Source organism: Nicotiana tabacum, chromosome 13 (assembly GCF_000715075.1).
Source record: "Nicotiana tabacum cultivar K326 chromosome 13, ASM71507v2, whole genome shotgun sequence".
Lineage (NCBI taxonomy): Eukaryota > Viridiplantae > Streptophyta > Magnoliopsida > Solanales > Solanaceae > Nicotiana > Nicotiana tabacum.
In genome coordinates, this window is record NC_134092.1 from 115,713,226 (window position 1) to 115,727,491 (window position 14,266).

Here is a 14,266-nt window from a genome sequence, read left to right on the forward strand (position 1 = left end):
TGACGGTTCAACATTGTCAAATAACTCAACCCATTCTCGTGATGAAGACAATGTTCAGAAATCGAGGTAAAGCATTAAGGCTTTTTGATGAGTCAACAAAGCTTAAAGATTTTTAATGATTTGCTAAGTCTGGCAGGATATGACCAGATAGTGTGTCTACATGATTACACGTTTAGAAATCACCTATGTGAGTGTGAAGTGTAAGCCGCTTCAAGGGGAATGAAAGTAAAGGCCCATTCTCTAAGCACTCATGAAACCAGGCGGTGTTCATGGCTGAAACGAACACAACCGTGAGAACCGTGGATGGTTAAGGATTGATTGTGTGACTTATGTTGTCTAGGTATACAATAAAGTTCGACGGTTCAAAGATATCAAATCTACCGATTGACCGAGTATATCCGATATAAGTTTACTACGCAAAGTTCAAAGGGAAACCTACTTATCCATATGCAATTAATTCTTGCATGTAAAACACACACGCGTCCGTGCATTCCTTTATTTTATAGCCATTCCCCATTCATGTGGGGGATTGTTGGGATTTTAAGCTTGTGTAGCTTAAAGAGGGTGAATGAGAAATGGATGGGAAATGAAATATTTGAGTTTTCCTTGGCAAAGGGATATTGTCCCATATCGAAGGAAGAAAAGGGTTTTGATGGGTATATATATAATTGCTCTTCTTCTAGATCTTAAAGAGTTAAGAAGAAGGCAAGCCTCGCGCCGTCGTCGCTCGCTCGCTCGGCTTCGGCTTCGGATTTGGTCAAAGATCGATTGATTGATTAATCTTTTTGGACAAAATTTCTTTCAATTATTTAATTAATTAATTAAATAATTAACGAAAAATTCAATCCGAAATAACCCATGAACCGCGACCCGATTCGGTCAGGCCCGTTTTCTTTCCCGGATTATTTTAAATACATTTTCCCGCAATATTTCAAACAACCCTGTTCCAACAGCCATGGCTGTTTCTGAAAGGTTGCAAACCTTTTCAGAAACAATGCCAGCAACTCTATAAATATAGTTTGAATCCCAAAATCTTTCCTTACGAAATTTTCTGAGCTTCTTCTTCTTCTTCTTCTTCTGCACAAAAAATCCAGTATGTTTTATAGCCTTCGAGTGGCTCGCTGTTCACCGGCGTTTTGGTACCAACACTCCGGTGAGTTAAATCGTTCTATCCTGGGAGGATATATTCCAGCACCTCGGGTACTTGAGGGGAATAATTTCCTTAAGAACACACTGTGTATTCAGTGGGCTCGATTTATTCCTACACTGTTTTTTCCAGAATTTATTTTGTTAAACAAGTATTACTAACTTTCTATTTTGTTTTTTCAGAAAGTTTAATTGTTTATTACAGCAGTACAGAATTATAACACATATTCATCAACGACCTCCATTATTGACATTTAAGAGGGGCTTGATCCTAGGACGTTGTTCCCTAGGTATAACTATAAATAATGACTTAAACAACCATTGTAAGATACGAAAAATTCTGACAAACTTATGCTATACATTATCCCAAGTTGAATAATACTTTATTTTCCGTCTAACATTATTCTATTTGCTGCCTTCAGAAGCTTTGTTCCCGGAACCAAGCTGATGCTATTTTATCTCGATTTCAACGCTAAGTCTTGCAACAATAACAACAACGACCCAATGAAATTCTATTAGTGGGGTTTGAGGAGGGTAATATGTATGCATACCTTACCTCTACCCCGAGGGACAGGGAAACTGTTTTCGAAAGACCCTCGGCTCAAGAAGACGTTCAACGCTAAGTTTTGCATTTTATTTAATTTCTTTATCATTTTGGGATCAAATCGATTCGCTTGTCTATAAACCATGTTATAAATTTAACTGTACCGTTTTGTGAGTAAACAAATATGTGTCCAAAAAATTAGAACTAATATTTTAAAACTTCATTATTTTCTTAAAAGAAAGTTAATCGTGCTCCGTCAAAAAGTCGGTTACTTATAGAAATCAAATTGGCGGTCCCATCTTACCACAATTAAAGCTCACCACAGACGATTATTCCTCCATCGAATCGTGCTTCGCAATTTTCCCACCCATTTCGACCTCCAATTTAGATGTTGAATGTTTCCCTCTCAAATCTTAAATCTCCATCCCCAACCTAGCTCTTTTTGATTATTCCACTGTGTGTTGTGTTGTGTGTGTGTGAGAGAGAGGAAAAATGCCCATAGAAATGCTTAAAGGACTGCCATTTTCAGTAGACACATGGAGTCCAAAGTCAAGCACAAAGAGGCACCATTTCTTAACACATGCCCACAAGGATCACACCCAAGGGATTTGCGCTTACGCTTCTTATCCTATTTATTGTTCGCGTCTCACCAAAACTCTTGTTCTCCAGCATTTTCCTCAGGTACCCTTTTATTTTTATTTTTATTTTTATTTCGAGTCATGTTATCAGTTTGATGAGTTTTGTTCGAATTGTTATTTTTTGTCAATTTGGGCTGAAAATGTTGAAAAATTACGTATTTTGGACAGCTTGATGAATCATTTTTTGTGGGTATTGAGGTTGGGCAATGTTTAGTGATCAAGGACTCTGATGGTGATTTCACGGTTACTGCCTTTGACGCCAATCATTGCCCAGGTGCGTATATGAATATGCAGTGGGACTGTTCTTTTTTTTTTTTTTCGATTTTTCCTTGAGATTTTTGTTTTCCAGTAACTTTTATGTTCAGAAGATTCTTGCTGGTTATATTGTTTTTCTTCTGCAAAGTTTGGTGCTGTGTATATTTTGTTCATTACAATAAATTGTTTTTATTTTTTATTTCTACAACAACAATAACAATGGTCCAGTGAAATCCTACTAGTGTGGTCTGGGGAGGGTAGTGTATACGCAGACCTTATCCCTACCCGAGGGAGTAGAGAGATTGTTTCCGAAAGATGCTCGGCTCAAGAAGGCGAAAATAGACAATATCAATATCACCAATAGAAACCATAGGAAAAATAAGATCATGGAAATGAGAAAGTAGATACAAAGCAAACGTGATAGACAATACATAGACCCGACACTATAGTAAACGAAGGAGTAATAAGACACAACATTGCCACTAGCCGACATCGACAAAAACCCTACAAGACTAGCCTCACAAAGGTATGAAGTAAGCGAGAATCAACTACCTCCTAACCTACAACCCTAATACTCGATTTCCACAACTTCCTATCAAGAGCCATGTCCTCGAAAATCTGAAACCTCACCATGTCCTGCCTGATCACCTGTCCCCAATACTTCTTAGGCCGTCCTCTATCTCTTCTCGTGCCCTCCAAAGCCAGCCGCTCACACCTCCTTACCGGAGCATCTGGGCTTCTCCTTTGTACGTGTCCGAACCATTTGAGTCTCGCTTCCCGTATCTTGTCATCAATGGGAGCCACGCCCACCTTCTCCCGAATATCTTCATTCCTATTCTTATCCATCCTAGTGTGACCGCACATCCACCTCAACATCCTCATTTCTGCTACTTTCATCTTCTGGATATGTGAGTTCTTAACATGCCAACACTCAATCTCATACATCATGGCCGGTCTAAGCACCGTTTTGTAAAACTTACCTTTTGAGTATCGGTAGCACTCTCTTATCACACAAGACTTCAGATGCTAACCTCCACTTCATCCACCCCACCCCAATACAGTGTGTGACATTCTCGTCAATCTCCCCTCCCCTTTGGATAACCGACCCAAGGTACTTGAAATTGCCACTACATGGTATGACCTGTGATTCAAGCCTCACTTCCATGCCTACTTCCCTCGGTTCAGTGCTGAACTTACACTCCAGGTATTCCGTCTTCGTCCTGCTCAGCTTGAAACCCATAGACTCAAAGGCTTGTCTCCAGACCTCCAACCTTTCGTTAACACTGGTTCGCGACTCATAAATCAGAACTATGTCATCGGCGAATAACATACACCATGGCACCTTCCCTTGAATATGGTGTGTTAACGCGTCCATCACTACGACAAATAAAAACGGGCTGAGCGCAGAACCTTGGTGTAGCCCCATAACAACTGGGAACTGCTCAGAGTCGCCTCCTACTGTCCTAACCCGAGTCTTAGCCCCATCATACATGTCTTTAATTGCCCAAATGTAGGCATCCGACACACATTTTGCCTCTAAGCATCTTCAGAGAACTTCTCTAGGAACCTTGTCGTACGCTTTCTCTAAATTACTAAACACCATGTGCAGATCCTTTTTCTTCTTCCTGTACCATTCCACCAACCTCCTAATAAGGTGTATAGCTTCCGTAGTAGAACGACCCGGCATGAACCCGAATTGGTTGTCGGATATAGACACTGCCCTCCTCACCCTCGCTTCAACCACCCTCTTCCAAACTTTCATGGTATGGCTCAGTAATTTGATACCTCTATAATTGTTATAACTCTGGATATCACCTTTGTTCTTATACAACGGAACCACCGTACTCCACCTCCACTCTTCCGGCATCCTCTTCGTCCTAAAAATAACATTAAACAACCCAGTCAGCCACTCCAAGCCTGCTCTGCCCACACACTTCCAAAATTCAATCGGAATTTCGTCTGGCTCGATCGCTCTGCCCCTACTCATCTTACGCATAACTCCAACGACCTCCTCAACCTCGATGCGTCTGCAGTCCCCAAAGTCACGGTGACTCTCGGAATGCTCCAGTTCATCTAGCTCAATATCCCAATCCCCTTTTTCATTCAAAAGTTCATGAAAGTAAGTCTGCCATCTCCTCTTAATCTGAGCATCTTCCATCAATACTCTACCATCGCCGTCCTTGATGCATCTCACTTGGTCCAAATCCCGGGCCTTCCTCTCTCTCCTCTTCGTCAGCCGGAATAACTTCTTCTCTCCGCCTTTTCCCCCAGTTCCTTATTAGGTGAACTGTGCATTTTGGCTAAGATTTAGTATTATACTTATCTGCACTACGATCCCTCGGGTGAGGTGGATGGATGAGATCGTACTTACTGTTAAAAATTACTGGTGAATGGCGCAGTGGTTTTAAGTGTAGTACGTGGCAATGGGCAGTTTGTAGGTTAGCTGATGAGAAGAGAAGGGTTTGTGCTTCAAGGTGCTTTCATTCGACCTGCACAGGGAAATGACGATGGTCGAGATGAAATTTTGGGCTTGCAGAGGGTTATATTCCTATCACTGAGTGACCTTATCAATAACATGAGTGACTTCGGGAGTGGATTAAGATGGGAGAGTTAGCTTATAGAATGCCTGCTCTGGTTGCTTATGTTTTGTGTGTGCGTGTGTAATCCAAATTGATAAAATGAAAGCAAAGGACCCAACAATGACTGGATGTGTTTGTATGATCCATATCCAATGAAAGTGAGTACCCGCAACTGAGAGAGCTGCTTGAATAATGGAAGCATTTGCCGAGTAGAGTCTTACAAAGTTTTCCCTCCATCAAAAGCGATAGCAGTGGACAAAATGTCTGAGGATTCAATATGAAACAGAAATATGTTCCTTCAACACCCTGTAGTTGTCTGTTTTCCCATTGGTTGCAGTAAGTCTTTAAGGCTGTCAGAAGTAGTCCTGGCATCCTGAGCCAGATTTATGTGGTTCATACTCCAAGCTGTTTATAGGTAACTGTATCTGCACTCAGGTTGACCTTTTTTGGTAAATAAAAAGGAAATGTGACTTGTTACCTCATTGTTCAAATGTAATGATGGCACCCTCCACTGTGAGTCCATTTGTTTATCCATGTATTTATCTTTGTGCTCTCAGCTCGCACACTTATCTGACATGTCTCTGACTTAGTGTAGTGACAACTGACGGAATTGTTGAGTTACCAAGTTGCGGAAGTTGTGTCAAGGTGACCACCTCATTTCAGTTTTACGACGTGAGCAATACTTGGTGTTCTCCTCTCTTGGTCCTAGGCGGATCCTTTTACTTTAGTTAGGTCAGTACTAGGAGCTCATCCCGGGATGAGCTGCTGCTCTTATGCAACAGTCCTATCTATTAGCTAGGTGACTCATGCTTATGTATTATTATGTGGGAATTTCATTCTTTTTCTAATCCGCTCTATGGAGATTTTTTGATGTTTTTTTCTGTCTAGCTCTTTTTGGCTCCTAAGGTGATGCTGATGGGAGAAAAATTCTCATATTTGCAGAAGTCTCATGTTTGTGGATGGTAATTAACTTGATGTAACTTTCTAAGAAAGAGCATCAATAGTTTTGTGAATTTTCTTGAAAAAATGCAACCTTTTGCTTATCTTTGGCAATACCAAGACACGAGACTGATTTATGACTCCAGGTTTACTAGAGTCTCTACCTAGTAAACTGCAAATTCTCGTATTTGCAAAAGTCTCATGTTTGTGGATGGTAATTAACTTGATGTAACTTTCTAAGAAAGAGCATCAATAATTTTGTGAATTTTCTTGAAAAAATGCAACCTTTTGCTAATCTTTGGCAATACCAAGACACGAGACTGATTTATGACTCCAGGTTTACTAGAGTCTCTACCTAGTAAACTGCAATCTGCTGCTCTTTTTTTAATTTCTAGTCTTATTTAATATTTTTGAGGCTATGTTGCATCCATAAGTGGTGTTATAGTCAATGTGCAAACTCTGGGTGATTGGAGTAAAATAATGCCTTAAAGATTGTATCTTGGACATGCCTCAAAGCCTCAGTTTGATGGTTTAGTTTCTCATCTTGCATTCCTGTTCTTCTATGGTACATCTGTTGTAACAGGGTTACAATGATAAATATTTGGCATGATGTTAACAACTTGCAGGAGCTCTGATGTTCTTGTATGAAGGCAAATTTGGAAACATCCTGCATACAGGAGATTGCAGACTCACGATTGAATGTTTGCAACAATTACCCCTAAAGTATGTGGGCACCCCAGGAAAAGAACCGAAGTGCCAAATTGATTGTATTTTCCTTGATTGCACATTTGGTCGGTCTCCATTGAAGATGTCCAGCAGGCAGTCAGCAATCCAACAGGTTTTAACACTCGTTCTTTTTAAATGGATTATGGTGGATTTGTTAATCGCGTTCTGGCTGCAGTGCTTTAATGCTCTTGTTAAGTGCAGTAAGTTAGTCAAGAGTTCAAGAGCCATAAGCATGATATGAATTTTTCTTCAATAGTTAATTAATTGTAAATTATTGAGATAATAATAGACGAAATCTAGCAGCGAAGGCCGAAGGGTATTGGCCTAGTGGTCAATGAAGTGGAAGGAGAACTATGAGGTCTCGGGTTCAAACCCTGGTGCGCACCTGTGTCGACACGACTTGGGTGTGGATGTGAAATCCGTACTAGATCTGGTCAATTGATTTAGAGTACTTTGACCAAAATCGATTGAGAAAGCCAAATCCCCGCACCTATATCCGTACCCCCAAATCTTAAATTTTGGATCATGAAGTCCAACCTCTAGATCCGCACCCATATCGGACACCACACCTGAGTCCAAGCAACTTCGTATTTGCCTAAGCCTTGGTGGACAGAGTTACCTGGTACCAGTGCTGGTGAGAGATAGGAGGTACCCGGTGGAATAGTCGAGGCGGGCGCAAGCTAACCACCGCCAAAAAAAAAAAAAACAGAGGGACTAAACCTACTGTTTCTATTTCATCTTTGTTTGGGAGAACCTCTTTAGAATTTGGTTTCACCGAATAGTAGAAAAAAGCTTGTATTCTTTCCTGGTGGGCAATTGGTTTTCAGATGCTTCTTGATTTGAGTTTTGTGTCCTATGATTTGATTCAATTCACCCTATATGGATTAAGTCCTGTCATTGGATCTAGTTAATGCATGAATTCCTGCTAAATCTTACAATTCAGTAGCAAACTGCACTGAAGCTCATAGGGCAGACAAGTGGTGTGAACTTGAGCTTATCCCTTTAAAGCAAGCACAAAAACAGCTAGATGCCTAAAATGAGAGTGAGGAAGTTCAGGATTTTTATATACAGCACCCTTTTGTTTGTATTGAAGAAAAATATACTATTCCATACTGAGTCCTCCGGGAGGCTGACATAGTTAGAAATGTCTACCTGCATATGCTGTGAAGGTTGCTTCCTTGTTGGTGAATCACATGGGCGAGTGGTGAGAAAACATTAGAAGTTGCGAGCTTATGCTTCTCAAATATCAAGGGCAAATAATTTACATTCTCCTTTTCTAATAAGTTAGTTCACACTCTCATTTTATGTATGGCTTACAATTAGTGAAGAAACTTAGTGCACTGTTGTAAGTCTTCACAGTGATTTTTTTTCCTTTTAAATTAAAGGCTTACAAAATCCCTAAACCCACAACTTGGACTGGCTCTCAACAGTGATTTTTCCTTTGCTAAGGACATCAAGCACTGTTCTTGGTTAGGGTGATCAGAATTTTGTTTGGCAGAAAAAAATGTTGTCTTAGTCCACCGTCTGTTTTGCAATTAAGATTTTTCAAATTGTTGGTACTCTTGCCATCCCAATGTTGAAATCTAAATTCTTGATCAATGGAGGAACAATATCACCATTTTTGTTCATGCTTGCCTGGAAAGAGTATTGAGATGAGAAAGGACGTGTCCCTTTTTAAAAATCTTATTTGCTTAAAAGTTAAATAAGGGAACTAGTGGCACTGTTGGTTGCTTTTCTGTATTGTAGTAACAGCTAATTGCTCAAGCCTTGAAATGGACTCTATTTTAGAACGAATTAAAAATGGAAAATTGTACATTCACGCTGGAGATGCAGAATGTCCAGTTAATCAAAATTCCTCTGGGTTCAAATCAATTGCTAGAGCAGAGACTCGCCTTTGCCATCTACTAATTCATACTTAAGTCTCTTCCTTTATTATCATGTTTATCCAATACAACAATGGCTTACCCCTTAAATGTTATCATTCGTCTTTAGTCTACAGTCTTTCACCCTTATTCTATGTGGCATTTGACCGTTCTTTTTTCTTCACTTGTTTGATAGATAAATATTGTTAACATCACAAAATTTGTTTTTCTAACAAACAGGTCATCAATTGCATATGGAAGCACCCTCAGGCTCCTACAGTATATCTGACGTGTGATCTTCTTGGCCACGAGGAGATTCTTGTGCATGTTTCACAGGCATTTGGTTGCAAGATATATGTTGATAAAGTTAAAACTCCAGAATGCTTTCAGGCTTTGGAACTAATGGTGCCTGAAATCTTGTCTGAAGACTCATCTTCTCGTTTTCAATTGTTTGATGGGTTTCCGAAACTGTACCAAAGAGCTGAAGCCAAGATCTCAGAGGCTCGGTCTGCTTGTCAGCATGAGCCTCTAATTATTCGACCATCAGCACAGTGGTATGCATGCGATGATGGTATTTCGGATATTGAGGGGCGGAAAAAAGAAAGATGTGATCAACCAGTGAGAGATATATTCGGTGTCTGGCATATTTGTTACTCCATACACTCATCGAAGGAAGAACTGGAGTGGGCTTTGCAACTTCTTGCACCTAGGTGGGTCGTCTCTACAACACCTAGTTGCAAGGCTATGGAGCTGGATTATGTGAAGCGTTGTATTAATCAACATCGGAATTTTGATGACCCTTTCTGGCAACTTTTGGGGTTTACTGTGGACGTGGAATCTGTAGTTGATGCAGCAACAGCTCCAGATGTGGTTGAGGTTTCAAGATCACCTTTGGCCGAGAGCAATGCTCAAGATTATGCAGACAACTCCCAGTCGACGACGACATCTTTTAGCATTTATAGGCAGTCACATCTTTCTCCTCCAAGCAAACCAGCCCCAGTAACATTATTTGGTAGGGCGAGGCTTGGGCTCGACGCTTCTTATTTCAAACATGAAGAGAAGGAGCCTATACTTCCAGATAATGATTCTGTATTGAGAGGTTCTGACGAGTTAGAGGTTATTTCATTTAAGGAAGAAGTTGAAGTGGAAGAAGGTAAGACCTTGACAATAAGTGAAGGTTTAGACATTAGGAGTAAAGAGATCTTGATGCATACAGAAACAGAGTATTGTAGACATATTTCTGAGTCAGCTGTTGGATTGTCGAAGAGTTATAATCCAAGTTTGAGAAAAATATACCGCTCTATGAATGTGAGAGTGCCTCGACCCCTCCCTTCATTGACAGAGCTTATGAATGAGACCAAGCGTGCTAGGAGAAGGCTGTAAGTTCTGCTTTTTCCTGGCATCCTCTATTTGTTAGTTTCTCCATTTCATTCTCCACCCTCATTAACTTCCAGACATTGATACCAAGTACATCATTGTTTACAGAAAAAGATACATGTGTATAGCATATATTCCATACACCTACTCTTTACCTTCCCTTATACAGGCTGCTGCTGTGTACACTGAGACCTTATTACCTGCCTATTGTATATTGTTGTACATCATAATTTTATATGCAACATTTTATGGTATACTGAAACAGACATTGCAATATTCTTGTGGATGACTCCATTCTATTCAATGTGGAATGTATTTTTTGTTTACTGATCTCTTATTTTAGTTGATCTGAAACATCCTTAGTCATTACTGGAATTTCTCTCTCGTACTGTTACCTACTGAATTGTCCATTTTTTTGTGTGAATCAATTACCTATTGAATAGTTCTATTAAGCTTGTTAACAGTCGGTTTGACTTTCTTTTAGTGTCAATATCAGAAGATGATTGACTTGATCTTTAAGAGTAAAATTATATACTTCGCAATAACTAAAGAACCATGGAATACAAATAAGTACCAAAAATTTGAAATCGTGCAGTACTAATATTTGCTAGGTGGACATTTTTGGTTAACTTCATCCTTAAATATATTAGTTTCCGAGTGAAATGCTGGAGTAACACGCCTTGCAATTTGAATTTGAACATAGAAATAAGATGCAAAGAATTATATTTTCTACTGAAACTAAAGACCCCAAGAAAATTGTTTTTTGATGGGTTTCTCAAGCAAGCCTGTTTGTCTGGTTTTCTTTGACTCTTGCTCACTGAAAGAGAAAAGGTTCCTTAGATATCAGCTCTCTTTTTTTCTCATTTAATATTTCTATATAACTAAATGAGATACAAGTTTTAAAAGAAGTGAAGTAAGTTATGGACGTGTGTCCATCCCATTTCTCTTCATCTTCAATTAGCACAGGGCAATCTGGTAAGCCTCTGATATATTCGTGTCTGACATGTGAGTGGTTCGAAATGTGGACCATCTACTATATTCTCTCGTAATCCAGCTTATCAGACTGCAAAATTTGGATTTGGTTTGAGAATGTGTGGTTAGTTAACAAGGACAGTTTTAAGTGAAGTACCATAAGGTTAAACATGAGCATGAAATGATGCAAATAGCTTTAGCATTTCTAATGAATTCGAAGGCTAATTACCTTTATTAGCATCTCTGTTGGAAGCCAAGCTGGTGCAGTTGGTATTCCAATCCATCCAATCTGCAGCATAGGCAAGACAGCGAGTTTTACTTATGAGTTTAGGATCAATTTTCTGTAATCTACTGTCATTCAGATAGTTTTGTTTTTGTTTCCCACCCGGTGGCCGGTACCCATATTGGTGCCCGACTAAATTCGGATTCGCACCGGGAAGTACTTTGGGGATACAACGCTCCCTAACAAAGGTGATTCCATACCTAGGGCTCGAACCCGAGACATCTAGTTAAGAATGAAGGAGTACTTACCACTCCACCACAACCCTCATCGGTGTCATTTAGTTAGACCGTGAGGTCTCAAGTTCGACTTCCTTTAAGGTAATATTGAGTGGGATTTATGCATGCTTTGAGTTAAGAAGAGCCAACCAAGTTTTGTTTTGTGGTGTTAGGCATATATCATATGTATCTGTAACACATTGGCTCGGATAATCCGAATTCATGTTGGATAGATATACTAAAGTAGGTAAGACGCTCTCTACCAAGAGATTTTCATTCTCAGGCTTACAATAAAGTTAATTCGATAGGATAACTCAAAAGCAAGAGTAGAACTTATTTTCTGGTTTGTGAACTATAACTGCATTGGTTTAATTAATTTTTAAAAAATAGTAAGCTATTTTGTATATAGTGTTGGAAAGGGGTAAAAATGTTAGTTCAAGTCTTGATCTAAACAAGAATTTATGAATTTTCTTAAACTATTAATTTATGGGGTTACTTGTTTCAAGGCTCGTCGTAATTATACTCCTATTATTTATTTATGGTTAATTAAAGAAGTATATAATCAATTGAATTTCGAAAAGATATACTTACAAGTGCATATTCTCCTGTCTCGAATATGCGCAAATCCAATACCTAACAAGGGATATGATTAGTGCAAGACCATCAAACAATCAATCAATAAATAAATAAATACTGTATATAGTTTACATTTGGTAATGTAAAATCTTTAATTACCAAAAAAATAAAAAAAACAATAATTAAATAAACATCGCATAGCAAAGTCGAGAACATGCTCCTTCTAAATTAAAAGCTATTTTGCCTTCCAACTCCTAAGTAAGAACTGAATGTGGTTCCAAATTGGTAGGAACTCTCCCATTTAATGGTCACTACACAATACGAATTTGAATTTATCGATTAAATGGCTACCAAATATCGGATAATCAAACAAAAAAATGTAGTTCCAAATTGCATTTTTCCTTACCAACATTACAATATTTGTAGAAAATCAGGAAATGGTACCTCACCACGGTCTTCGTATATATAGTCCAGGCCTTTGTAATAAGGTGGATGATCCACTGACAAATACTGAAAAATTTATAAAACCTCGTTAGATATTCAAATTCAAATTCTATAAAAAAAATTTGTGTTACATTACCAATTCGCACTAACTAATTTAAATCCTAGATCAGTCTTTGTCAATAAGGAAAATAAAAAAAGGAAAAAGAAACGCATGGTTAAAAATTGTACCAACAATTATAAAACTAAAACTCACATTGATGCTATTAAGATATTTCTCCTTATCCACCCTGACTATCTGACCTTTCTTCACTGCCAACCAAAACAAAAATAAATACAAAATAATTATTCGTAATAAAATTATAAAAAAAGAATTACAGAAATGGACACATTTTTCAACAATACTCACTAGAATAGACAGGTTTTTTAGGCTTTGTTGCAGTGGCTGTAGAGGAAGTTTCTTCTTTGGATTTTGGCTTTGCAGGTTTTTCATTGTCTATTGGTTCAGAGGGATTTTCTGCTTTAATAATTAAAGGTAATCTAAATGGGGTATTAATTATTTTTCTTGTATGTGAGAAAGATGAAGAATATGTGAAGGTGGTGTGTGAAAAAGCTGAAGAGAAAGCCATGGGAATCTGATTTTTGCTATTTTTTTAAGAGATTGAACTGGTTTTAGCTGTGACCAATAACAGTGGATAAGGCAATTTCCTCTTTTCCTCCAATGGCTAAATTTGAAGAATAAAAATAGTTCTACTTGTTAATTATCCTTTTACCAAGCTCTTCCAAAATGAAGAAATTAATATTCTTATACAAAATTGCCATGTACTACTAGTTTTTATTTTTTATTTTTAAAAAGCAAATTTGTTGATTATATAAGGAGAAATGAGACAGTGAGAATTGACTTCACACATTTTGTATCACTAGTACCACTTAGACCATAAGCTTTGACGGCAATATACTACTTGTGCTTGAAACAAGCACAATTAGGATATTGAGAGCATAAAACTAATCATTACCTTAAAATTAAAAAATGAAGTTTGTAATATATCTATTAACGGTATAAAAATATTTAAACGGTTAATTAAGATACATAAATGCTTAGCATTTATGAAGTATGTAAGTTGGTTTCGGTTATATATTTTTGAAAAATTAAAAACATAATGACATTCACTTTGATATTAAAGATCCTTAAGCCTTGTACCAATCAAAATTTCACTTCTAAAAACCAAAGTTCTTTGCCTTGGAGGCAGCATAATGCTATACAAGAAGAGGCAACAATCTCGCATAACATAACGTAAATAACAACAACAAATTTAGTGTAATCTCACAAGTGGAATCTGAGGAGGGTAATATTTACGCAAACCTTATAAATACCTTGTGAAGGTAGATAGACTGTTTCGGATAGATCCTCGGCTAATCAAACGAAATAATAACATCACCAACAGTTATAGTTAGATGACTATGATCCCTTCATCCTTAATTAGAAGTCTCGAATTTGAATCACGAGAATGAAAAATATCTTGATAATAAACATTTTCATCTTTAATAAGTCTTATATCACGTGAATCCAGATTAGTCGAGATCTAAAAAGAACGCCTAACACAAGAATCCCCCAAAAGGGGAGAAAGAAATAATAACAGCTTAGAAATTCAAGTAGAAAGAGACCAGCGGCAGGACATTACATGAAGTGTAGCTGGAACAGTTTCAAATCTG

General features: G+C 38.1%; 2 protein-coding genes across 5 annotated transcripts; one reads left to right on the forward strand and one right to left on the reverse strand.

The window, feature by feature from the left end:
- The first annotated feature begins 2,012 nt into the window (after positions 1-2,012).
- On the forward strand, positions 2,013-10,308 carry LOC107786558 (uncharacterized). 4 transcript variants are annotated; one of them, XM_016608049.2, is made up of 4 exons: positions 2,013-2,371; positions 2,497-2,602; positions 6,728-6,939; positions 8,930-10,308. In XM_016608049.2, the coding sequence occupies exons 1-4, from the start codon at positions 2,183-2,185 to the stop codon at positions 10,070-10,072; spliced, it is 1,650 nt and encodes a 549-aa protein (XP_016463535.2). In that variant the 5' UTR covers positions 2,013-2,182; the 3' UTR covers positions 10,073-10,308. The 4 variants fall into 4 exon arrangements, with proteins under 4 accessions (XP_016463535.2, XP_016463556.2, XP_016463548.2 ...); XM_016608070.2 differs by lacking the exon at positions 2,013-2,371 and adding an exon at positions 5,753-6,124; XM_016608062.2 differs by lacking the exon at positions 2,013-2,371 and adding an exon at positions 5,758-6,124.
- A 464-nt stretch (positions 10,309-10,772) lies between these two features.
- LOC107786574 (NAD(P)H-quinone oxidoreductase subunit O, chloroplastic-like) lies at positions 10,773-13,323 on the reverse strand. Its single transcript, XM_016608080.2, has 6 exons — positions 12,963-13,323; positions 12,810-12,865; positions 12,557-12,622; positions 12,128-12,169; positions 11,268-11,327; positions 10,773-11,129 (listed from the first exon to the last, which is right to left on the reverse strand). The coding sequence occupies exons 1-6, from the start codon at positions 13,180-13,182 to the stop codon at positions 11,100-11,102; spliced, it is 474 nt and encodes a 157-aa protein (XP_016463566.1). The 5' UTR covers positions 13,183-13,323; the 3' UTR covers positions 10,773-11,099.
- Between the last annotated feature and the right edge of the window lie 943 nt (positions 13,324-14,266).